The sequence below is a fragment of the Topomyia yanbarensis genome, chromosome 2, assembly GCF_030247195.1.
Source record: "Topomyia yanbarensis strain Yona2022 chromosome 2, ASM3024719v1, whole genome shotgun sequence".
Lineage (NCBI taxonomy): Eukaryota > Metazoa > Arthropoda > Insecta > Diptera > Culicidae > Topomyia > Topomyia yanbarensis.
The window spans coordinates 150,466,609-150,494,355 of NC_080671.1; the positions used below are offsets into that span (position 1 = coordinate 150,466,609).

Sequence of the window (27,747 nt, forward strand, 5' to 3'; positions counted from 1 at the left end):
ACCATCCTCCGAGGGTAGTTCACAAATCATGAGTCTCGATTTGAATCTTGTAACGGAAGTGTTTCCTACCACATTTAGCACCATCAGTTCGATTGAACATGCAAGTCATCAGATTCATCGTTTCACGGTGTTTGACTACGGAATTTTTGTGCTGCTGCTGGGAATTTCAGTTTTCATTGGAATCTATTTTGGATTCTTCTCGAAAATCAAACAGGACAACGTGGAAGAATATTTGTTGGGTGGCAAATCTATGCCGAAATTTCCCGTGGCAGCATCGTTGATAGCAACGTAAGTTTAGTACATTAGGGTTGTGAGTAAAAATATCATCATAAGTTAATTATTTTTGTTCTCTTCGTTTTTATTTTAATTGTGCAAAAAATGATAGAGTAGTGTACGTTTAAAACCTTTACTTTCTAATAGTGTAAAGTGACTGGACTAAGGAGGTTTGAATAAATGACAAAGTATATATTGATAAACAGGAATCAGAACAGAATGGTTCAGGTGTTACATTCCTTATATTATTCGGGGATTTGTGCCTAACCGTACAATGAATTTACAGTTTCTTGATAGGTACTTTAAAGCCACAAAGAATCGATTCATCGATCGGTTGTCGGAATCGTGGAACATCGCAGCGAATTAAAACATCGGTAATTTGTAGACCCCTTTTATGTCTGTTGAGATATAAAAGAGTAACTTATTTTAATCAAGGTTGTATTATTCGATATTAAATACACTAGGCACAAAAATTGTCCATACCGCATGCTTTTTTATAACTTTTCAATAAGACCATACAGGTCAGTTGGAATATAACAAATAAACAAATAACAACGCGTCAAGAAATGATCGTTTTACTCACAAAATCGAGTGATTATAATTTTTTGCACATTCTTCGTGCTGCCACCTCCAATATTTAACAGTTTTTGGACTACCTACTAATTAACAAGGGGTGGGCGTAGCGTAGTTGGTAAACCCAGGTGTACGCAGCGCACCTGGGGTCGAGTTCCGACCCCGCACATAAGGTTAGAAATTTTTCATAAGAGATTTTCTAACCCCAAGGGGCGAATGACCTTAAGGTTAAAACCTCTATAATCGAAATTAAAAAAATGAGTAGGTAATATTAGAGACATAACCGAAGTGAAGTAGAATACTATAGGCTGGTAATTCGAATACTAGGCTGATAATTCGAATGCTGTAATTTTTACTGTCTTCTGCATGGTTGCATTAAATTCTGCTATCAAATGTTTCTGTTATTTATATACATATATGCATTACCTACTCGTATATCACTCGCGATGTGTTTATGCAAATGAATTTTCGGTCCTACCGTGGCAAAATTTAACTGCTAGGTTTGTTCCCAAGTTTCCAGTGGGTAATTGTTTTTCAAGTACTACCTTTACTACTCACATTATTGAATATTTCATTCCACATATGTATAGTGGGATCAAAAGGCATTCGTCTAGCTGTTTTATTTTAGAAATAGGCCACTTTAAAGCATGGCATGCACAAATAAAATAAATTAAAGGCCAAATCGGATAACAAATACTATTTGGACTCACTGGAAGTTAAACTCACTCCACAGTTAAAAGCCAATAGAAGGACATTTGCGCGTGGAATGTCAGCATTAGAGAGTTCATGCGAATGTCCTATAAACATAATATATTCAAACCCTAACCAACCAAGTTTCTTCGCAATAACCCTGCAATTGTCACGTATGATAATAACCGACAACAAATGTAGTACCAGGACATTACTTTTAACGGAGCAGTGAATTCGCAAACAAAGTAAGTAAAATGAAAATCCCGTTTCACTTTTCCCAGTTTGCCCCCAGTATCAAACCATCAACAGAACATAATCTCCTTCAAATCGTCAATCGCAGTCACACTACCGTTTGCTAGAAGAAAACTAATAAAAGAGCACACTCCTTCGTGGTGCACTGGAGCGCGCGCCGCGGCGAATTTATTCGAGAACGCGCTGTGGTGAATTTATTCAAGAACGCCACACATATTTGAAAGAACAAGAGAACGCGGTCTCTCGCACCCAACCGCACGATCGCCTTGGAATTAGTTTATTTAGCTCCAAAAGGTGCCGTACACTAATTACGTAAGGCTTTTTTAGAGCTTTTCAACCTCCCCCTCCCCCCAGATAAGAGTTCGTAAGATTTTGGTGAACTCCCCCTCCCCCTACATAAGATCTTATCATGATTATCGTAATAAAAAAATCGAATTGTTAATTCATCAAATAATAAGATAGCGAAAGCGATATGTATAGAATTATTACAAGAAAACTCATGACAAAATTTAACTGTAATCATCTGCAGAATTTTAATTGCATGCCAAACTCGCCCAGTAGAAAGAATAACTGTTGTCAGATATTCAGTAACTCCATTTGGGTCCACATGATCTGCTTTGCTATATTCCATTTCCTTTGAATCTATTTTCTTGTGATGTAGAATTTAAAAGAGTTTATCACCTCTTTTGACATGAATTTATTCTGAGTTCCAGCTGTGACACTTATCGTACGCATAGCTCCGAGTAGAATTTTCTTGAATTCTTTCTAGCTCATCTTAGAATTTTCTTGAATTAAAATACAGTTCACACTCTGCAAGTATTTGACATTCAAGATCTTTGACAATCGCATGTTAAAACATTTTCCAGATACCTTGCGGGTTTGAATCGAACGTTGGAAAAGAACAAAGTCGGTCTAACAACACGAAGGGTATCAACACTTCTAAACTTGTTAGGCATATTGTGACTCCAGTTCCCTAACAGAACAATGTACAACCAAGAGCTAAAAAATTACTCATATTGTTTGATATACAAGGATTATATGGTACAAATGAAAATATTTCCCTTTTCTTATTAAAAAGAATGTTTTCCTTATGGATTTAATTTTTTAAACTTTTTTATGATATAACGTAAGAAAGGACAATCCTCCCTCCCCCTCAGATAAGAATTTGTAAGATATTTTGAAAATCCCCCTCCCCCCATATGCACTTACGTAATTAGTGTATGGCTCCAAAGAGCCTTCTGTTTTTTCTGTGGTCTGTAATCATTGTATGTATAAAACTGGCATGCCTGTACATCATTGAAATGATGCCTGGCAGCAGTTATGGAATAGGGGAGCCCGGGGCTAGTTGGCGGTAGGGGTAAGTTGGCGGAATCCCCTTTTCTTCGTTTCTAATAGACATAAAGCGCAGTCTGTCGTTGTGAACCTTAAGTAATGTGAAACGCATTATTCAATGTGTTTTTGTTGCAGAACATTTTGTTTAGTAGAAGCTGTGGGCCATATTGTGTTTTTGAGCATACTTTGTAAATTTTCATCATTTTGAGTTATTCAAGGTGATTTTCAATCAATTCCTCGGATGATTATATTTTTCGATAGTGCGTGAAACGATCTTTCAGTATCCGTATAGATATTTCACCTATCTATACACAAAAGTAATTTTTTAAATCCTTTTTCATAAAATATGCTGCTGGGGTAAGTTGGCGGTGACGCACACGGGGCAAGTTGGCGGTACTATTTACAGTGCAAAAATAGTCATCAAATATTTTCATTTCTGGAATTCACTCCAAAGTAGGAGAAACTTTTTCTTGTTTCTCTCGTCAATGCAGGGGACAATTATTTCGGACAATCGCCTAAAAAACTTCGAAAATTTGCTTTTGAATATGAAGTACGCGTCGAAGTCAAAATGATGGAGAATTTAGCCTGAAATATAATAAAAAGTGTCGATTAATACACAGTTTTATTGAAAAGATAATCGCCACATTTCATAAGGACCATTGATGTAATCGGATTTCCATTTGATTGCTTATTTTCTGGCATTCCGCTAACTTACCCCATACGTACCGCCCGGGGTTGGGGTAAGTTGGCCGCTTTTCTGCGTCACATAATTTTGTCTTTAGAAATGAAGACAACGTATCAATCATTTTCATAAAATTCAGGGATGTTGCCAACAGTCTGCCCTTTCATGTAACGTGTTCTATTTTGCAAGATCTACCAAAATCAAAGCGGTAAAAAATGATAACTGAAAACACCGCCAACTAGCCCCGGTCTCCTCTATATTGCTTCGAGATGACGGAACGATGAACAACTACGAGTTCAGAAAGCAAACTGACAATTTATTTTTTATGTTCTGCTTTTATATGTGTGTCGCGGTTCATTGGATGGCAAAGAGGCGGTCCTAGCAACGCTCGCTGCTTGGTTGAATTGTTCGGCGCAATCAGCGCTGATAATTACCACTTTCAAAAAATATCATCATATAGTGCAAAAATATAGCGATTTCGATCAGTACAACAGAAGTTATTCGCTTTTGAAAACTGGGAAAATATCTCAGCAGAAACTTTGAAACGGGACCGCTATATTAAAACGTTAGAAGTATTCTACTTCAAAAAAAATACTAACTAGTCTAAAAAGATTTTCAATAAAAAGTATAATATACAATAATATGAATATTGTGAACATTTTTTTACTTTCTTTCATTTTAACATTCACACAGTGTTTTTATCAAAAGAATATAACATAGCATACCGTTAAAAGGTAATTTATTCTTCTATTCAGAGCAATTAAAGAATTGAAAATCGATTGAAAAATGGCAGCATCGCTAATTTTTTAGTACCGAATGGCCCGAAAAATAGCATATTTTGATATAAATCAAGATTTTAAGGGTATACAACATTTTCACATTTCTTGCACATATATAGGATCCGCTAAAACTACGAAAACTTTCCGAGGCTCGGAGGGCCGAGTTTCATATACCAATTGACTCCGTTAAAGCCTATTTTTAAAAACATCGCTTGATACAGAGAAGTCAAAACATTCATACACATTATTAAATACGCTATACATCGCCCTTATGGGTTCATTCTTTCTATAATCAGTACTTTGATAGTCAAGTCTTAAAATATTCCACGATCTTAAGCTTCTAGGGGGCATATTACATTAATCTGAGAAAGTATATTTGGGGCATCAATTTCACCACTTAGAACTTTTCCTACAAACACGGCTCTGGATATATTTGATTAATGTAAACGATTTGTTTTCCTCCTCCAATTTAAACGTCAAAACGGCAAAATACCACCGCAGCTGGATAAGTCAATGGCAGGGTTTTAAGAGCATATCGGAGAAACCTAGCTTGTATAGATTCAATTCAGTTAATTCAGACATTTGCGTACGGGCACCAAATGACAGCCGAAGCTTCCAGGATGGAACGAACAAGAGAGAAGTACAGTGCTCTCAGGCAGTAAGGGTCAGACGGCGATTGGACCAAAATGGGTTTTGGTTTAGGACGCGGTGCTGGGACATAATATCAAACAGTTGGGTCAGGATCGATGAGAACTTTTCCACTGCGTCATTTACATCGGTTACGCTATTGAGCAAAGTCACCCAGTCAATCGTTTGCAGTGAGTTGTTAAGTCCAGGAAAATCGGTTTTTGAAAAGTTATGCTTCAAATCGTCAAGAATCTCGTCAAAAATGACCTGTCCAGGACCGGTCTGCTCAACTAAAAGGGGAGGATGATATTTCAACAAGTGGCTCATCTACACGATAGACATGGCAGTTCTTGTATGCATCTTCATTTACGAACAGAAGATCTAACGTGCGATTTAGTCTGTTCGTGATCGTACACATTTGCAGCATGTTAAGTAATTACATCCCGTCTAGTAAAGCAATGCTAGATCCCGAAAGGGATGAGTCGGAATGGTAGGCGAAAGCATAACCGAAAGAAGTAGTGTTCCATACAAGACCAGGCTGGTTGTAGTCTTCAAATAACAAATGAGAGGCTTGGGGTTCTAGCGAATTAGCAATGTCAAGTGGCTATTAAGGTTTACCTAGAGTTGTTCTACGCTAATACTATTACAACTTTTTTGTTTAGACGCTAACCGATTAGAATCAGCTATAAGTACACTCCCGCCCCTTTTTACATTTCTTATAAAAGAAATGTATAGAATTCGCTCAAAATTTCAAGATTTTTTCCGAGGCCCGGAGGGCCGAGTCATATTTACCAATCGACTCAGCTCGACGATTTGGGACAATGTTTGTGTCTGTGTGTGTATGTAACAGACAAACTCTAATTCGTGTTTCTCAACAATGGCTGAACCGATCTTATCCAAACCAATTTTAAATGAAAGACCTATCAGCCAGACAGAACGCTATTAACATGTTTTTTATTCTGATGTTTAGTTTTCACGATATGAATGTTTGAATGCGTAAAGTTTTTTTTTGCGAATAACTTTACTGAAGACATGAAATATATATTTTGAATACTTTAACAGTTATGGCTTGTTGTTTGTGGATTACCCTTTGTCGCCTATTTATTGTTCAATATAGTAATAATCCATTTAAATAAGCCAAATGTCATTTCGATAAAACGAATTTCATTTTTTTATCATAATCCTCAGATTTCCTTTCATATTGACCTCGCTTTGGAAGAGAAGTACTGTAATAAAAGGAAGGAAGCGAAGTTGGAATTGATTTAATGTCTATGAAAAATAGAACTGCTCACCAAAAATTGCATAACTTTCAACATTTGATAAAAATGTTTTTTATTTTGGGAATGCATCGAGTTGAGGCGAAAACATAGTATGATTGATTACGAGGATAACACTTTCCTAATGTAGAGCGAAATTTATGAAAAAATGCGTTTTCCATTCGACTCTAGCAGGTCCTGATCGATTTTGATGAGCATTTGATTTTTTTTTGTATGACCAATTATATGAATAAGTCATATAAATGTTCCAAAACAGTAATTTAAGGTCAAGATAACATCATTTTGAAACCGCCAATTTCGGAGGTTTAGTATCTTCGATAAGTTTTACAAACGTTAAATAGCACATCATTTTATAAAATAGGAGAATTTACTCAGGTTAATATTCATGTCTAAATTAAAGTTTTTTTAAATGATAGTCTCAACAAATTCGCTAAAGACACGAACGCTGTTACTATTTTTTGAAAAATTAATTCTGCATAATTTCAAAACTTCAAAAATTATCGTTTCGGAATTGTGCCGTTTGGACAATACGTTCGATTTTCACCAAACCCCCACCAAACGGAATATCTGGCTATACTGCTGACTTCAAGTAAGTAGAAACAAAGTTGTTCTACACTCGTTCACAAGAAACTTCTTCGAATACTGAATATCTATTATAATACATTGAAAACCCGATTTTATCAGCCACATATGAACATATGTTTGATGGGCTCTAGCAGACGTACAAGACTCACCCCGAAGCAAGGCAGAAGAGTGAGTGTATAGGCGTATAAGTGGACTGCCTCATGCCAAGACGGGAGGGTCGTAGCGTAGTATGTTGGGACTTAGCTATCGATGCCTCATGGCGTGGCAGAGGAGTGAAAGGGTGAGCATCCAAGTCAGTCTCACACGGCATGTTAAGGGTGAGCACAAAAGTCAGCCTCACATGGTATGTTAGAAGTGGGGCCTAAGAAAAATATCCCATATCTGGGATGCCAGGGGGAGTGATAGAGGTACAATAGAGTGGCACGATCGAGATTGAACCAGGTGATAGGGTGAGCACCCAAGTCAGCCTCACATGGTATGGGTGGGGCGAGCACAAAAGTAAACCTAGCAAGGAATGAGTAAGGTGAGCACACAAGTCAGCCTCGCAAGGAACGAAAAAGGTGAGCACAAAAGTCAGCCTCATGCGGGAGTGTTTGAGAGCACCCAAGTAAGCCTCATACAGGACGTATGAACGCGTGAGTGAGAGTGAAAGTAAGTACAGCCATCCCCCCAGAAGTAATACCGAGAGGTAGTTCCTGGGAGCAGTGCTCTCGACAGTCGACCGTTTTTGCGAACGCACGAACGGCGACTGATTTCATTTTACACATTGCTTTTTGCGCTATCCTTCGTAACATATTCGATCGAACCAACGGGGGCAGTGCGTTCATTTGAATGAACACCATGTTCGGGCGAGATACAAAAAAATCTATTGCAGTTTAAAGCTATCATTGGATTACGTTCTCACAATAGCATGAACTGCGTTGATGTATCGATCATCGCTCCCGTTCGTTCGTTGTCCAATGAATACAAGGGGGCTTGACACGTTGGTTTAAAATTCAGACGAAAGCATTCGTTTGATATTTGTACAGCCTATTTGGACTGCTTGTTTCTTACTTGTTACGCATGGTGGTATGGATACACTCACCAAGTTTTTACTTATAGTAATATTCCTAAAAGGTTTAAGAATTTTGAAACACATATCAGTGTGATAAAGTTATTCATAGCAGTGAATAACTTATGCTTTTTATTCGGCAAAAAGATTTACCCTCCGGAAGTCGCGCTTATGGCCCACTGAACGAGCAGCCGCTGGTGTCCTAAGACGATTTCGCTAGGTGTTCAGAGCAGCATGCACTCAGTGCACTAGCGCGACTGCCGGAAAATTAATGATCATATGGGGATTGACATAAGCGTGTTGTTTGTATTTAATAAGGACGGCAAATGATATAGTTGAGTGTATTTTAAACTATTGCGAACAACAGTACTAGCATTCGCTTTATTCAACAATAACTTGTTTCAACAGTTAGTAAGTTAGTGTTGCCTTTTGTTTCATCCATTTTTTACGTTGTGGAACTGGAGTTTTAAGCAACAATGAAATAAATAAATGGGTCGAAAATATTAAAAATTTCAAAAACCTCTGATCATTATTTCATACATATTACAACGAGTCTACAAATAGATTGGATACAGTAGATCGAGTATCAAAAACGTTCAGATAACTATTTAGGACGTTCTACAGACAAAATGAAATAAGTTGTGGATTCATTGTACCATTGCCAGTTCATATTATGTTAAATATGTCCTTGAACATGGCGAGCATGTAAATGCTGTTTTATTGTTGAATGTATGCTACAAATACATAGGGGAGACCGGGGCTAGTTGGCGGTGTTTATAGTTTTCAATTTTTATCGCTTTGATGTAGGTAGATCTTGCAAAATAGAACACGCGGCATGAAAGAGCAGACTGTTGGCAACATCTCTGACTTTTTTGAAAGTGTTTGATGCATTGTCTCCTTTTTTAGAGACAAAAATACGTGACTCGGAAAACCCGCCAACTTACCCCGGCCCCGGGGTAAGTTGGCGGTATGTGAGTATACGCCAAAAACTAAGCATTCAAATGGAGATTCAATTACTTCATGGGTCCTTTTGGAATGTGCTGAATGTCTTTTCGAGAAAACTGTGTATTAACCGACATTTGCTATTATATTTCAGTTTCAATACCCCGGCATTTTGACTTTGACGCGTACTGCCTATTCAAAAGCAAATTTTCGAAATTCTTCATGCAATTGGCCGGAATAAATGTCTCCTACATTGGCGAGATACACAAGAAAAAGATTTTTTTACTTTGGAGTGAATTCCAGAAATAAAAATTTTGATGACTTTTTTGCATTGTAAATAGTACCGCCAACTTGCCCCGCATGCAGCAAGTACCGCCAACTTACCCCAACCGCATATTTTATTAAAAACTATTTAAAAAAAACTTTTGTTTGTGGATAGAAATAATATCTATACGGATACTGAAAGCTCTTTTCACGCGCTATCGAAAAATATAATCATTCGGGAAATAGATTGAAAATCACCCTAAATAACGCAAAGTATTTAAAATTTAGAAAATTTACTTGGTATGCTCGAAAACACAATATCACCCACAACTTCCACCAAACAAATCGTTTTGCAACAAAACCACATTGGATAACGGGTTTCACATAACTTGAGGTACACAAGAAGAGACAGCGCTATATGTCTAATAGAAACAGAGAAAAAGGGATTCCGCCAACTTACCCCAACCACCAACTAGCCCCGGGCTCCCCTACTATTGCACTAGTCCAAGATAAGAATACATTAGTATTTGTTTTTCTGACTTTATTTTGAGTTAGTACATGCTCAATTTAAATAAAAAATGAACAGCACGCAGAATAAAAATAGCACGTTTGTTTACGAGAGGGGAGGGAGGTTGAATTTTTGCTATTCTTGTATTACTAATTATAAATGGGTTTTAAAGAGAATTGTGCTCAACATTCTAGTCGACTCAGCTAGATGTATTTATGCAGACACGACGAAGCTAGTACGCTATTAAGGTAATTACACTCAGGTTTTTTACGCGGTTTTTTGCGCAGAATTTTTCACGCGGTTTTCATTTACCCGGATTTTGAAATTTACGCGGTTTTCATTTACGCGGCTTTTGAAATTTACGCGGTATCCATTAACGAGGTTCCCATTAACGCGGATTCTTAAATTTACGCGGATTTTGAAATTTACGCGGTTTTCATTTACGTGGTTTTCATTTACATGGTTTTCATTTATGCGGCCTACAAAAATACAAAATAACAGTTGCAAAGATAATCGCAAGAAATTCCTCTCCGAAGAAGATTTTGACTGTGCAAATCCTGCAGTCCTAAATCATCATCTGGGACATAAAAAATTGTAAAAGTTAAGCATTAAAACCAATGTATTAACTTAATATAGGGGAACACGAGGGTATTCGGACTTACTTAAGCAAATCGCCCTTTTAGGATAGATGTAAAAAAAAAAATTACCGGTTAAAGGACCTAATTGTTAGTTTGAAACCTCTGCTACATTTTAGTGCCATAAAAGGTTCATTTGCACCACTCAATGGCAGCGCTAGGCGACGATTTGCAAACCTCTACGGTTTTCCATCCTTTTACAATGTAGGGGTAATTCGGACCTCCCTACGGGGCAATTCAGACCGTCATTTTTCTTTAATTTTTTTGGAATGGAATTATGTTTACCTATGAATTAGTTACAAGAGACACTCCTTAAGAAGCAAAAAAATTGCTTTACTAATCTGGTATGTCACAGCTGTCGATTGGCGGCCCATGTATTTTCTTTGCTGTGGCGTGTGCAAGGGTGTGCGCAGCCGCAAGCCGCTGAACGGTGATTGACTGAATACCCGAGCAAATATTCATGGGTTCAAACACCACATAGCCCCTTGAAAAGACCTTAAATATGGTCCGTGACAAAATTCACAACCATCAAGATACCATAAAATGGTCTCAATAACGCATAAATATACCAACATACGGTATTTTATATGGGATCTACCGGACCATGGTGATGGTATTTTCATGGTTTGAACCCATTTCAAACACCCATGTCAAACCCCATGACCATGGGGGTATTATGGACTTTTCGTTTGCTCAGGTAGGGGGTCCGAATAGCCCCGTACGCTCATTTCGCACAAAAGTGGTGAGCGTCTCGTAAACACCTGTGTTTTCACCCAAAACAAAAAAATCATTCCATAAAATAGGAGCTTTCCAAAACATTTACCATTTTTTTACATATATTTGCTGATTTAATCACGGTTTTTCCATTATAATGATTTTTGTTTTGAGAATGGTAAAAAACGAATCATATTGTATCTCCTTTCTACAAAGAACAAAGAATCAAATTCAGCTCTTTGTCATGTTTCAGAATAGCGGCTCCACGAATAGTTACGATAGTCAGAAAGTCTTGCTATTTTCTGAGAAATCGAAGGGGTTCGAATTACCTCCACTGTCTTAATAGCCCCGGGTCCCTATTAAAAAGCCCGATGGTAAACGTTAGGTGGATTGATTTTTTTTTAAATTTCGATGGCTAAAACAGTAGTGAACCTTTGTAATCATTTACACGGATTTCATAATCTTTAAACGCTGTTAAATTCTACGTGTTGACTCGGCACAACTCCGTGCAAACCGGTTCTAATATATTTGTCTCCGAAAATATTCGGCGTTTACAATACTGTGATATGAGTTATGACTATTAATTACATACGAAAAATAAATATTTTTAGATTTGGATAGCTTTATCCTCTTAATAGATATCTTATTTTTTTTCATTATAGAGGTCAAATTGTGAGTCTACGTTATTTATGAATGGTCCTTTAGAAGTCGTCATTTAATCAAGTCGTGCACCGTATTATGATAACAATGAAAAGTGTAAAGAAAGTGAAATCTTTATACCTCGAAAGTATGTACATCTTCGCTTAGCGGGGCATGATAAATTAAACCGTCTTTTCTCCTGATAAAAATGAATTGGGAAAACCCGATTAAAAATCAAAAATAGAAACTCTCAGTATATCCCAGCACACATTAAAAAGTGTGAAATTTTCCGTTAAATAATATACTCGTAGCTTCCAGTTAAGGGAATTATGTAACTGGCCATATTTAAACAATACTTTTACTGTAATTTATTAAACTGTTCTTGTAGTCTATTCGCATGTGCTTAAAACTCTTAATCGTAAGGTATGTTACATCTCCACAACTTTAGTTCTAAATGTTCACTTGAAGCCTTCTACTGAAAGATATGAGAACATTATTCAGTCTAAAATTAACTTATGTGTCGAATGGGACGAGTGGTATGATAATAAAATTTTTACTGATCGAGTTAGGAGCATTTTAAGACAAATATTCAGTTACAGGAAAAGTTCAGTAACGTTTGTGGTTAGACCAAATACGTCATCATTCATGCAACTTTTATCGGTGGATTTTGGAAATAACCCAGCAAATATTTTCAATAATAATATTCGCTGACGCTCCTTCATTATATTTATTTTTGGTTATTGCACACTCGGCCACCCGCCCCTTTCAAACATGTGATTATATAAACAACCACAAAAAGCTATGATTAGAAGAGTCTTAATACCAAATTCGCCATTCGTGCAGTGAGATGCAGAGGATTTATATATTCAAGAAGCAGTACCTACCGTACTCGATAGTGCAGCATTAGTGCATTGCACCAAACATAAAGCATGCCAATTAAAATGGTAAGTCAGCAGATTCACCTTGCAATAGTATGATAAAAGTCGGTTGGGAAGATTATTAAAATCATAAATTCGGCATTGCAACACAAATAAGTTGAACTCCTTGATACTATCTCTCTCATATGTACATGAATATTGAATAGCAAAATATACCACGGCTATTTTTCACCATCGGCGAAACAGTCGAAACCTATGGCAGCAAAATGTCAAACGAAATTTTCGTTCGAATGCTATAGCAATTCATCACACCTCTTTGTGGTCAAGGGAATACGAACGGTAGCACAAGATGATTGAAATTTCTTGGTTGTTTGCAACGACTGTGACCGTGTCGGCAACACGAGGAGTGATAGCTACCCAACTGCCAGCTTCGGTCAAATGAACACTCGTCCGAAAAAGAAGCAATCGTTCTTTTATGACGAACGGTATATTGAAGCACGAACGAATGAATTCGTCAAGATGCGACTGATGATATGGCGCGCGTTCGCCGATCAGCGCATTATTTCAAATGAAGCTCCTTTTTTAAGGCCTGCCTGGGAGGAACGATGGCGGAGCCCAATGGAGTTTAGTCGGTATTAATGGCAGCGTCACCATTCGAGCCCGACACGCCCCCAGTGCACCCCGTGCGGTAACTTGGACCCTACCAATAGCACGTGTACAGGGCTAGGACGTAGAGGTCTTCTCCATTGTAAAAAAAGACGTACAAGACTGAATTCGAGTAAATCCTTTCTTGAGCATGCTTTCCTTATCATGAAGATGCAAATATGCCACAATAAAAAGTTCATTTTTTTTATTTTACGCTATAAAACTCCTTTAAGAGAAATTTATATTAAATAATCGGAAATAGTTAACAGACAACATCAAGGGACGGAAAGAATATTTTGAAAGCTTCAGTTTATTATAAAGAAAAAGAAAATTGCCCGATTTAATCAAAGTCCACATTTTGTCAGCCTAAAATGCACCATGAGACTGATTAAAACTGGTCTTCTGTATGTGTTATTCACTGTGTTCCATATTGATAGGTACATTCCATTTTTGGAGGTTTTTTTATTGCATCGAACTACTACTATTTTTAGGTAGTTTTCAAGAGGTTATTTTATCGACTTTGGCGAACCTATTCCAATTCGTATACCAATTAATTACTACTTATGGGTTTAAATGTTGCAGATACTTAAGGGTTTATATATTGCAGATAGAGAAAATACTGAAATTTTCGTCTTTCTTCCTACACAATATTACGAAAGCAGTTTCTCTGATAAGTGTGTGAAAATTATAAACTATTTGAATTTTTTTAATAGTTTTATTTTTTATTAATCCGTGATTTTTTAATACATAGTGACCGTCGCTTCACAACGCAGTTTATTTTTCATGACGAGCACGATCTCTCGAATTGCTGAAATGAAAATTATGGAATAGAAGTTAATTTTTAGTATTCTTTACAGATTCAACTCGCCACGCAAATGGCTCTGAATGAAACCCGCTGGTGGTCTAATAAAATTTCGCTAGATTTTCAGAGCATTGTGCACCCAGTGCATTAACGCAAGGGACGGAAGGTTATCGAAAAGTTTCGTGTCTGATGACTTTCCCAAACGGTTCGGTTTCGAGAGGTTTTTATTTGTTCTTTGGCATTAGGATTAGCGATAAATCAAGGATACTACTGGGAAGTCACTTTTAGAAAAAGTCGATGTCGAAGTAAAGTTTGAACTATGCACGTCAGTGGTAGCGTGATATCAGTAGCTGCGATTTCATTTCTTAGTTCTCAGTCGCGTTGGAAATTTGAGTAAACGCTATTGAGAGTATAAACTTCAAATCGATTAAAAAATCGATTTTTTTGGCTCAGCACCATATTGAGGAATTTAGATATTTTATTAACAGAGCAATAGCAATAATTCGTTTGTATGTCTGTTTTATGGGCCATTTTTTCGCTTTACCATTGATGTGGTTTGAGATTTCTAGCACTGATGTTGTCCTATGCTGATTTGAGCGATTCTCTGAGTCCTGCCTAAGTCAAGTCCTAATTATTCTCAGTCGATATATTATCCGAAGAGAGTGATGTGAGTTATAAGAAATGTCTCATCACACTATTTGGTGGATTAAAAGCGTTTTTTACCAGCAGCGACTGGGTGACCCAGTCGTTACGATAGAACTTATATCTAGGTCCAAACAGCTGCAGGGAATTGATTTCGTCGTTCAGCCATGTTTCTGTCAGGATAATGACATCGTGGTCTGCGTCGGATACTGCTACGAACAGTTCATCGATCTTTGTGCGTAGTCCTCTCACGTTCTGGTAGTATATTCTGAGCTGGGAACGGCAATTCATTTCCAAGGAGGCAGTATCTGTATGTCTAGCTACGGAGGAACATATACATTTCTGGCTTTTACCTGGAGGAACAGTCGTGGTGTCTTCATAATTTGAGTCACGGTGGATGTCAGCTACGGAGCCGGAAGTATGTTGTCCAACGGTAGACTGGAACCGAAAATTACTTTGAAGAGGTGCAGTATCAAACGTAGCTTCGCGAGGACATATCTTTGGCTTTACCTGGAGAATCAGTCGTGGGTTCATCATAATTTGGATTGTAGATGGCACAGATAGCACTTTGAAGCCAAAAATCACGTTAAAAAATCGGTTAACATGTTATTTTAAAAAAATAATAATAATATTATAAACAGTCCCTTAGTTACCTGAGCAATGATGTGAATTTTGACTCCCTGAAGGGATTTTTGACATTAAAAATGTCTTACTCCACTATCTGGGGCTAGGTGTCATTCTAAAATCTAAACTATCTCCCATGTAACGAAACTATGTAAGGTTTGCACGCTTATAACTCCGATATTACTAGGTGGATTTTAATCATTCATACACCAACCGATTCAGAAACACCTAACTTAAATATTGGTAATAATTTAATATCTCCCCAATAAAAGCAGACTTTTGGAAATTGGTAAAATTAAAAAGTTCACAAAAAACGGGAAAAATACCATTCGTGAGGCAGATTTCTCAGACACAGCCGTCAAAAGAGGGCAGCTTAGTTGCTCAATGAAACACGAAAAGTCATAAATAGAAGCAACGCATGTCCGTTTAAATCAGTTGTTGCTCTTATCCCACACGAGCAACGTCGTCTCCGGGCGATGCAATAAGCGCTATCGATTTTCGGTAACGTTGGCATTTGCACACACTCGCACCTAAGTGACTAAACCATATACGGTTAGTTTATAAATAGAGGTGACGCGTACCCGTTTGAATCAGTTTTTGTTCTTATGTCGAACGGGTAAGATCATGTTTGCAGCGTCTGGGCACTACAATAAGCGGTAGACGCTATGCATTTTCGGCAGCGGTGGTCGTGTGCGGATTTTTCGGGTACCAGCACGGTGTCACAGAATGATTTGCAAAGTGGGTGGGTGGGGTGGTTTGGATTTAATTCAATACGGTGTGTGCTGCTTAAGAGTGTTGCGTTTGAAAAAAATATATTTTTATGCATGCGTGTGCGTTGTAACTTGTTAATCCATGTTTACGGCGCTTTGTAGCTGCGTAGGGTAAAGAGCCTATTGGTTTTCATATTTCGGTTATATGTTTTTTTATCAGTAAGGCATCTGAAAACGTGCTTCTGTAGTTATTGCACTGTTCAGCAGCGTAGTATTTTATATAGGAGAGTACACTCAGGTTTTTTTACGCGGATTTTGAAATTTACGCGGTTTTCATTAACGCGTTTTTTTTAAATTTACGCGGTTTTCATTTACACGGCCTCTATTCCCTGCGTGAAAAATCTGAGTTTAATTGCATCGGAAACAATCACATTCCCAGCAGAACTTTTTGTTTTCTAATTTCAAACACTTTTGTTTCGTACTGCACACAACGGAAAATTTTAAAACAGAACTTACCGTCCCAGCAGCAGTTGAAGCGGGTGTTCTTTTTCGATTCAAATTCAAGCCATGTCTTAAGCGTTACTGGACTTAAAATTGTTTTCCCAGTTTAACCAGTCAGAATATCTGTCCTACCCTATGTATTTAAAACACAGTTCTAATTGCGTTTTAAGGTATACAACAAATACGGTTGGGTATACTAATTTAAATTTTAAAATAAATCTGTTTTAAATTATGAAACAAACCGCTGTACTGAAGATATAATTATGTCAGTCCTATTACCACATAAAACACCTATATAACATAAAACGCTGCAGAATTGGTTTAATAATACAATGTTTACACTACAGAGTTATAACACGTTTTAATAATTAGCAACAAGAAAGATGTCACCAAGATGGCATAAAAACCCGTTTTAACTGGTAGTGCGAACGTTGCATAACAATGTAATTTATCAAATAATTTCATTTTTCCACCACTAATCGATTAAGAAATACTTAAACTTAAGATTGTTTACTTAAGTTCATTAGTACATTATTGAAAATTTAAATGGAAAATGAAATTTCATATTTTATGGACAATCTGTATATTTCCGTTGGCGAGCGTGGGTTTCCTCATCACAGCTCTCAATATGGAACTTTTCTTTTGAATATATTTTCTGGACAGACCAGCCTATTTTTACTAGATGGATCAGCCAAATAATGCCAATCACCTAGTGAGATACTTGATTAATTAATAGATTACCGTTAAAAGACCTTCAATAAATTATGTTTTAATGGGGAGGGTCAGGGTATATAGCAAATTGTAACATATGAAAACAGGCGAGTGAACAAGAACGTGTGTCGATATGTGTGATAGATAAAATTCATTTGCACGCTCTTGAGAAAAGCTATATTTTTAATGTCACCGTGGTCGTGTCCTGTACACAACCCTTTAATTTTTTAAATTTAGATTCTGTGCTTGGTGACCCAAAACACCACTCAGGGCCAGTCGGTTGCTTTAAGTGTTCATATGTTATGTTAACTGGTTCTCTATTGCTTCCTTACATTCTGTGCTTCTTTCTGTAATCCACAATGAGCCCTGAAAAGAATGAGAGAAAGTGCTTCATTGCGTGTTTACTATTCGATCAGCCGAAGAGATCGCCGCTCTCTAAATCAACGTTCTCTCGAGCAACTTGAAGATGTTTGCGGACAAGTTGGCTACCGCACACTGAAGAGATTAAATCGAAACGTTAACCCCAACTACTAACTTACAAATGCAATCAGTCGCCTAATTTTAGTCGCTCTCCGTAAATGGAGGGATTCCATGAGAAACCGGCCGACCGCAAAATATGACCATCGTCGATTCGAACGAAACTTTGCAAGTGTGTTCACTGTATGAATCTCCATGATATTCTCTGGCAAATGGAATATTTTGATACAAGAGCAATTTTTCAAAAGGGCGTAAACGTTTCTACGCGCATGAATTTCAAAAATTTGTTGTTCGATTACTGTATTTTATACAGCAAAACTCTCTGAGAACAAGTTACAGGGAATGAATAATTCTGTCTGTCAAAAATATACACTGAAAAAAATGTGTTATTTTTCAAAAAAAAAAATTTATGATAAAAATTTAAATGGCGAAAAAACCCATTTTTTTAAATTTTTTATATTTTGTTACCAAAACCCTAAAGAGAAAAAAAAACATTTTGAATGTGATTGCATGATGGAGAAAAAATTGGTAAAAAAGTTTTTCTAACAATAACTTCGTACATGTTTTTAAATTTCATACTAATTGACATACAAAATTGTAATTTTATTACAGAATATAATTCTAAGCACCATTTAAAATCAAAATGCATTTAACAAAAATCTTCCAAAATGCGATAGTTTTCGAGATATTTGAAATTTTGCTCCTTCAAAACAATTAATTCGTGTAATTATGCTCTTTTCAAAAGTTTTTCGCGTTACCCCATCATAAAATGTGAAAAATTTAATGTTAATCGTTTAAAGACGTAAAAGCAACTTTTTTAGTGTATTTGGATCATGGAGAAGCTTTCAATAAAAAAGTTTTCCTAACAACAACTTTTGACATATTTTTATAATTCTTACTATTTGCAGTCAAAAATACAATTTTCTTTTTGAATATGATTCTAAACGCCATTCTAAATCGAAATGCTCTTAACAAAAATTTTCTAAAATGTAGCAGTTCTCGAGATATTTTAACTTTTGTTTTAACAACACAATTATTTTGTTTTATTACGACCTTTTCATAAGTTAGTCGCATTTCTCCATCAAAAATAATAGGTTTTTCAAAAGGCCCGTAAACTTTCCTGCAACTTCCTTTTTGACATGAAGGCGATATTGTAAACCATTTGAAAGTTACATGAAAGCAACCATGTAAACATAGCCCTAGAGTGAAAATTGGAAGAAGTAGATAAATAAGTGATTGGTTGTCTAAAATTGATGTGAAGAAGAACTGTGCGAAATTTCAAAGCGATTGGTGTTGAGTTATGGTGTTCACCGCATTGTTCCGAGGTGCTTTCTGAAAATTCATTGATACTCGCCCAATTTTCAATATTTTTAGCGAGAGTTTAGGAAATTATTGATCAAATGTTGCATCATTGCATGGAAATTGACTGAGTAGATTAACACTTTATGCATCATCATTCGTAACCCAACTTTGTACCGGGAAACAAGTGCTTTTTGTTCTCTCCGGTGTGGTTTAGTTTTTTCGGTGGTACGAAGGTGCTTGCTGTGGCAGAGGCTGCAGTAAAGCATTACTAATAAACAGTCCCGCGAGTGATAATTGTTACCTGCGATATCAGTTAAAGTAGTGCAGTGAAGTGCGTTACTAAACATTTTTCTTGCCTGAAAGACGGCTTTGTTTAGACGAGCTATATCAGCTCTACTGTGTGAAGGTCACGCGGGTGACGGATAAAACAAACGAAGGATCAATTCACCTACCAGCTCGTCAGGAACCAACTGGTGAAGTGTTTCGTTTTTTACTTTTCTTATCGATTTTTTTCTTTTTATTGCTTTTGATTTTTTATTTTGATTTAAGTTAAACAGTGCGGTCGAGCGTGTTGCTCCCGCAACAAAATGGAACAAACAGAAGGATCACCCTCCGAAGAGGAATATTATGAAGAAGAAGAACGTATATCTGATACTGAGACAGATAATGTTATGGTCGATCCACTTCCCCCAGTTTCCCCCAATGTCTCACAGCCCCCCCGAGTCAAGGTTTACCAGGATGGATCCGCTGGTCCTTGGGTGGTATACTTTCGGCCCAAAAATAAACCGTTAAACAGCATAACTGTTGCACGGGAGCTGACAAAACGTTACTCGGCCGTAACCGAGATTAAAAAGGTTCAGTCAGATAAACTGCGCGTAGTCGTTACTGACTTGAAACAGGCCAATGATATCGTTAGCAATAGCCTCTTTACGCTGGAGTATCGCGTCTACATCCCTTCTCGTGATGTGGAGATCGACGGTGTGGTAAGTGATGCGGGTCTAACTGTCGATGATCTGATGAATGATGGGGCTGGCCGCTTTAAGGACCCTAACCTTCAATCAGTTAAGATTTTGGAGTGCAAGCAATTGCACTCAAAGTCCATCGAAGATGGTAATTACTATCCATCAGACTCGTTTCGCGTAACCTTCGCCGGATCTGCACTTCCGAGCTACGTTGAAGTGGGAGGAGCTCGTCTACCTGTACGCCTGTTTGTACCGCGGGTCATGAATTGTTCCAATTGCAAGCAGCTAGGTCACACGGCCACCTACTGTAGCAACAAGCAACGGTGCGGTAAATGTGGGGAACGCCATGCGGATGATACTTGCAGTAGCCCCGCTGAGAAGTGTGTTTACTGTGGGGAGAATCCGCATGCACTTTTGACATGCCCAACGTACAAACTTCGCGCGGATAAACTGAAGCGATCCGCCAAAGATCGCTCCAGACGCTCTTACGCAGAAATGCTTAAAAGAGCTGTTCCACTTATCTCCGAAAACCCATTCGCTCTCTTGCCAACTGACGATAACGCCTCTAACGACCCTTGCGAGGGGCATTCTTTGGCTCCGCTTGGAAACTCTAGGAAAAGACCTAATCAAAACTCACCTGAACTTCCTCGTAAGGGTCCTAGGTTGTCCCAAACAAGGGTACAAAATAAAAATAATTCATCAACTGGAAGTGCTGGTACAAATCCGAAGATAATACCTCCTGGTTTTGGGAAATTGAGATACAACCAGGAGTTCCCAGCACTCCCCGGGGCACCAAAAATCCCAAGTGCTCCAATTTTACAGTCAGAAACTCAACCTAAAACGGGATTCCTTAAATTTTCTGACATTGTGGACTGGATATTCACAGCTTTCAACATTACCGATCCTATGAAAAGCTTGCTGGTTGCTATTCTACCAACAGTAAGAACATTTTTAAAACAGTTGACTGAACAATGGCCCCTCCTTACAGCGATCGTATCCTTCGATGGCTAACTTATTAGACGGAATCAGGGATCTGATCACTGTTTTACAGTGGAACTGCAGAAGTATTATCCCCAAAATTGATTCATTAAAACACTTGCTAAATTACAATCATTGTGATGCATTTTCCCTATGTGAAACATGGCTAACTTCTAATATAAACCTCAACTTCCACGATTTTAACATTATCCGCTTGGATCGAGAAGACTCATATGGGGGGGTACTTTTAGGGATCAAAAAGTGCTACTCCTTCAATCGAATCAACCTCCCTTCGACGCCAGGCATTGAAGTTGTCGCTTGTCAAACAACAATCAAAGGCAAAGATCTTTGCATTGCTTCTATTTACATTCCTCCTAGGGCCATGATGGGATATCGAAGATTCTCCAACGTGATTGAACACCTTCCCTCGCCCCGCCTGCTTCTTGGAGACTTTAACTCTCACGGTACGGGGTGGGGCTGTCTATACGACGATAATCGATCTTCGACAATTCAAGACCTTTGTGACAACTTCAATATGACAATTCTGAACACAGGGGAAATGACACGAATTCCTAGACCACCTGCGCAAGCAAGTGCACTGGACATATCTTTATGCTCGACATCACTACGGTTAGATTGCAAGTGGAAGGTAATATCTGATCCCCACGGTAGTGACCACTTACCAATTGTAATTGCAATCACCACTGGTTCAAGACCATCGACACCAATCAATGTTCCTTCCTGACCTCACACGAAACATTGATTGGAAGAGCTACGCTGCTGAGATATCCAAAACTATCGATTCAACACAGATACTTCCCCCGGAGGAAGAATATAAGTTTTTGTCCAACTCGATTCTCGATAGCGCGATTCAAACTCAAACGAAACGAGTACCCGACGTGAACACCCAAAAACGTTCTCCCAACCCGTGGTGGGACAAAGAGTGCTCAGACGTGTACGCGGAGAAAGCTGCCGCGTATAAAACCTTCCGGAACGACGGGTTAGTTGCTAGTTATCGAGTGTACGCGATATTAGAAAAGCGAATGAAAAATTTAATGAAAGCTAAGAAACGCAGTTACTGGCGCCGGTTTGTCGACGGGTTAACAAGAGAAACATCGATGAGCACTCTTTGGGGCACGGCCCGACGTATGCGAAACCGAAACAGTACTAACGAGAGCGTGGAATATTCAAACCGTTGGATATTCGATTTCGCCAAGAAGGTTTGTCCGGATTCCGCCCCGGCACAGAAAATCTACCGCGCCGCGTCGCCTTACAATACCGCGAACGAAACACCGTTTACGATGGTGGAGTTCTCACTTGCTCTCTTATCATGTAACAATAAAGCCCCGGGGCCAGATAGAATTAAATTCAACTTATTGAAGAATCTGCCAGACTCTGCCAAAAGACGCTTGTTGAATTTATTTAATAGGTTTCTTGAGGGTAACATTGTCCCACATGACTGGAGACAGGTGAGGGTCATCGCCATCCAAAAACCAGGAAAACCAGCCTCCAACCACAATTCGTATCGTCCGATTGCAATGCTGTCCTGTATCCGGAAGTTGTTCGAGAAAATGATCCTGTTTCGGCTCGACAATTGGGTCGAAAAAAATGGCTTACTGTCAGATACACAATTTGGCTTCCGCAAAGGCAAAGGGACGAACGATTGCCTTGCGTTGCTCTCAACAGAAATTCAAATGGCATATGCTAACAAAGAGCAGATGGCATCAGTATTCTTGGATATTAAGGGGGCTTTCGATTCAGTTTCGATCAACATTCTTTATGAGAAGTTGCACCAGCATGGTCTTTCGCCAATTTTAAATAACTTTTTGCTAAACCTGTTGTCTGAAAAACAAATGCATTTCTCGCATGGCGATTTATCGACATCACGATTTAGCTACATGGGCCTTCCCCAGGGCTCATGTCTAAGCCCTCTCCTCTACAATTTTTACGTGAATGACATTGACGAATGTCTTGTCAATTCCTGCACGCTAAGGCAGCTTGCAGATGACGGTGTGGTCTCTATTACAGGTCCTAAAGCCGTCGACTTGCAAGGACCACTGCAAGATACCTTGGACAATTTGTCTGCTTGGGCTCTCCAGCTGGGTATCGAGTTCTCCACGGAGAAAACTGAGCTAGTCGTATTTTCTAGAAAGCGTGAACCAGCGCAACTACAGCTTCAATTAATGGATCAAACTATTGCTCAGGCTTCAACATTCAAATATCTCGGGGTATGGTTCGACTCTAAAGGTACCTGGGGATGTCACATTAGGTATCTGAAACAGAAGTGCCAACAAAGGATCAACTTTTTCCGTACAATAACTGGAACATGGTGGGGTGCCCATCCAGGAGACCTAATCAGGTTGTACCAAACAACGATATTATCAGTGTTGGAGTACGGATGTTTCTGCTTTCGCTCCGCTGCGAACATACACTTCATCAAACTGGAGCGAATCCAGTATCGTTGCTTGCGTATTGCCTTGGGTTGCATGCACTCGACCCATACGATGAGTCTCGAAGTGCTGGCGGGCGTTCTTCCGCTGAAAAATCGATTTTGGGACCTTTCATATCGATTGCTCATTCGATGCGATATTCTGAACCCATTGGTGATTGCAAATTGCGAAAGGCTTGTCGAGCTTAATTCTCAGACCCGATTCATGTCCTTGTACTTCGATTACATGGCACAGAACATCAATTCATCTACGTATAACGTCAACCGTGCTCATCTCTTAGATACTTCTGATCCAACTGTATTTTTCGATACATCCATGAAGGAAGAGATTTGTGGAATTCCGGATCATATTCGCCCACAAGTGGTCCCAAATATTTTCTATAACAAATACCATCAAGTCGACTGCGCCAAAATGTTCTACACTGACGGATCAATTCTCGACGGGTCCACAGGCTTCGGTATCTTCAACGAAAATCTTGCTGCCTCATTCAAACTCAATGATCCTGCTTCAATTTACGTCGCAGAATTAGCTGCCATTCAGTATACTCTCGGGATCATTGACACCCTGCCCTCAGACCATTACTTCATCGTTTCGGATAGTCTCAGCTCCATTGAGGCCATCCGTGCGGCGAAGCCTGGAAAGCACTCACCGTATTTCCTGGGGAAAATACGGGAATATCTGAGTGCTTTATCTGAAAAATCTTACCAGATTACCTTGGTTTGGGTCCCGTCACATTGTTCTATTGCGGGCAATGAGAAGGCGGACTCTTTAGCCAAGGTGGGCGCATTAGAAGGCGACACTTACGAAAGACCAATTTGCTTCAACGAATTTTTCAGTATCTCTCGTCAGAGGACGCTCGATAGTTGGCAAACCTCATGGAGCAATGGGCATCTGGGACGGTGGCTACATTCCATTATCCCGAAGGTATCAACGAATGCTTGGTTTAAGGGGTTGGATGTGAACCGGGACTTTATTCGTACGATGTCAAGGATCATGTCCAACCATTACTCGTTTGACGCGCATCTCCGTCGTATAGGGCTTGCTGAAAATAATCATTGTGTTTGTGAGAACGGCTATCACGACATCGAGCATGTTGTTTGGCTGTGCGCAGAGTACTGTGTTGCCAGGTCCCAACTAATAGATTCCCTTCGGGCCCGAGGTAGATCACCCTATGTGCCAGTCCGGGACGTCCTGGCAAGCCGTGACCACCCCTATATTTTTCTTATCTATATCTTTTTGAAAACCATTGATGTCCAAGTTTAATACATTTTACCCTCTCTCATTCACAGTAGAATCTCACCAACCTATCCCTGTATCTACAATATGGCATTGCTTCACGAGTCTTCGGTGCACACTCTTCTTGATAACCGTCTATCCAGAACATCATGACATACCGCACATGCAGATGATATAGAGTGCCAATAATTATCCGAAATATCGACCCCCCCCCCCCTCGCCCCTGCGATTACACGCTGGAAACTACAACACTACAACAAAGTGTGCATATCCGCCACAATGATCAATCAGCAAACGACGATGTCAATTACACAATATGTATCCCACTTCCTACCTTTTTCCTTTACTTACATAAGAGGGGAGCAAGCCGCCCCTAAATACGGCTTTCCCTTCCCCCACTAACATGTGACATGTAATATAAAAAAAAATGAATTATCGGCCTCGTTAAGCTACAGCATTTGGGCCTAAATAAACGTATTTTAAGAGAGAGACTTTATGCATCACCAAAAAATTGTTTGAGGACGTTATTTTTTCAGAGAAAACACCTTACGAACCCCGCTCCCCTCTTCCTCGACCTCTCCAAATTTGTTTAAATCGAATCTATCGTATTCATGAGACACAAATTTGTTAAGGGTCACCGATATTCATGTTTTTCTAAAACTTTTTTTTTCTTGATAGTTTCGGGAGGAGCTTTAGCATTCTAGCCCTCCCTCTGACTACGTGTCTGGATAATATAGCTTCATTTAAGAATTGCTCAAAAGTAGTACAGCTTTCTCCCTATTAAGCGGACCCTACACTATGCAACAATATTGTCAATAAAAGTATTGACAAGACTACTTCAATACGTCAACCCCTTAAAACCCCTTCATACCATCAATATATTGATCAATAAATGGTCTATTGTCAATATTTCCACTTGTATAAGGTTTAGGGACAAAATAGGTTCGTTACCCTATATCTCAGAAACCTTCAACTTTATGGTGCACATATTGCATTACCTTGCTCATCGAATTTGAGTACGTTGCCATACACTTTAACATTAATGGAAATATTATTTTTTTTATTAAGGTCCGTCTCCGGAATCACTTTACTAGGCGTGCCAACGGATATTTATGCCTACGGAACTCAAATATGGATGTTCATGATTTCTGCTGTTGTTGTATGTTTAATTTTTTTTAACAATAAAACATTTCCTAGAATAACCGAAAGTTATAAAATTCCAGGTCGGTCTCGTAATGCACTATATCTATCTCCCAGTATTCCTAGATATGCAACTAACTTCCAGTTTCAGCTATTTGGAGCAGCGTTTCGACCGCATTGTTCGTTTAACGGCTAGCTTTGTATTTGCCTTATCGGCGCTATTCCTTATCCCGGTAGTAATCTACGTTCCAGCGTTAGCTTTCAGCCAAGTTTCGGGCATCAACCTTCATTTGGTTACACCGATTTTGTGCGTAGTCTGCATATTCTACACCACAGTTGGGGGACTGAGAGCCGTTGTTTGGACAGATACACTACAGTTCCTGTTAATGATAGCAGCCATTCTTGCGATCGTTATATTGGGAATAGTCGACGTGGGTAGTTTTGCAGAAGTTTGGCGACGGGCAGATCGTGGTGGTCGACTGATATTTTTTGGGTGAGTATATCCGATCATAATTACCATGAATGAATTTTTAATCATTGAAACTGATTTGCAAATACGGTTTCTACTTTAGAACGGATCCAGATCCAACCCAGCGTACGTCTTTCTGGTGTGTTGTGTTCGGTCTGACTACCAACTGGATTGCTGTTTTCGGAATCAACCAGGCCTGTATTCAGCGTTTCCTTGCCGTACCGACGCGCAAAGCTGCAAAAAACTCACTAAAGATATACATCTTTGGACTCATTACAATCAATTCACTGGCTTGTTTCATCGGATTACTGATGTACGCCAAATACGAGGCTTGCGACCCTGTGACCACCAAACAAGTTGAAAAACTAGATCAAGTGGTTCCGTTTTACGTTATGGATGCAGGTGGTAAAATCCCTGGACTTCCGGGCCTATTCATAGTCGGAGTCTTCTCAGCTGCACTATCTACAATGTCGTCTAGCCTGAACACCTTAGCTGGAACAATCTACGAAGACTTTATCCGCCCCTTTCGGCCCAATGTTTCGGAACGATCATCTAGCACCGCAATGAAAATGATTGTAGTTATATTGGGAGTGGTTGTAATTGTTCTAGTTTTTGTCGTGGAAAAGATGGGTTCTGTCATACAAATTGTAGTTTCATGTACTGGTGTCATATCCGGTTCAGTGATGGGAATGTTTACTCTTGGAATGGTGTCGACAAGAGCCAATACGAAAGGAGTTGTTTCAGGTGTCGTAATATCCATCAGTTGTATGATCACTCTCTGGATCTCATCCCTTGGGAAGCTACACTACGATTACCTCCTCCTGCGCAATGATGGATGCGACGAGGGAATTCTTTTCTCGCTAGATAATTCTACAGTAACAAATAACTCACCATCCCCAAGTGAAGATTTACCGTACATTTTCAGAATTAGTTTTATGTACTACTCGCTTATTGGGCTGATTATATTCTTGGTTGTTGCCTACTCCGTTAGTATCTGTACAGGAGGTGGAAAAGTGGTCGACCAGCGACTGTTGACACCGTTTGTCAGGTGTAAAGACGACATCAATTGTAATATAAAATTAACTGTCAAGATAAGTGACGATCGTCTGTTGGATGATTCGGCGAAAGATAAAATTTGATAAGGATAAAAATACTAGCGTTAATTTTGGGAGCAATGAAACGTGTAGATTTAAGGAGTCTGCGATAATGATGCTAATATAAAAACATCGGACTTTAGAGGACGTGTACAAAATGCTCTTCAACTGGAGGGAAAACTCTTTTTACAAACAGTTCAAGTACAAGACAATTATACAATAGGTGTTTTTATATCACAATTCAATTAAAAGTTTATGAAATAATAAAGAATTCAACTAGTATAATTACAAATATTAAAATTC

The 27,747-nt window shown here is 38.8% G+C and overlaps 1 protein-coding gene across 1 annotated transcript; it reads left to right on the forward strand.

The window, feature by feature from the left end:
- Positions 1–27,747, forward strand: LOC131681738 (sodium-coupled monocarboxylate transporter 1-like). Its single transcript, XM_058962726.1, has 4 exons — positions 1–288; positions 25,810–25,900; positions 25,965–26,374; positions 26,454–27,747. The coding sequence occupies exons 1-4, from the start codon at positions 29–31 to the stop codon at positions 27,487–27,489; spliced, it is 1,797 nt and encodes a 598-aa protein (XP_058818709.1). The 5' UTR covers positions 1–28; the 3' UTR covers positions 27,490–27,747.

What these genes read in the sequence shown, in the direction of transcription:
- LOC131681738 (XM_058962726.1), top strand. Translation starts at nt 29, where the DNA reads ATGAGTCTCGATTTGAATCTTGTAACGGAAGTGTTTCCTACCACATTT. An exon ending in GCAGCATCGTTGATAGCAAC is followed by an intron (nt 289 to 25,809) that starts GTAAGTTTAGTA and finishes TTTTTTATTAAG; the next exon opens with GTCCGTCTCCGGAATCACTT. An exon ending in GGTCGACTGATATTTTTTGG is followed by an intron (nt 26,375 to 26,453) that starts GTGAGTATATCC and finishes TTTCTACTTTAG; the next exon opens with AACGGATCCAGATCCAACCC.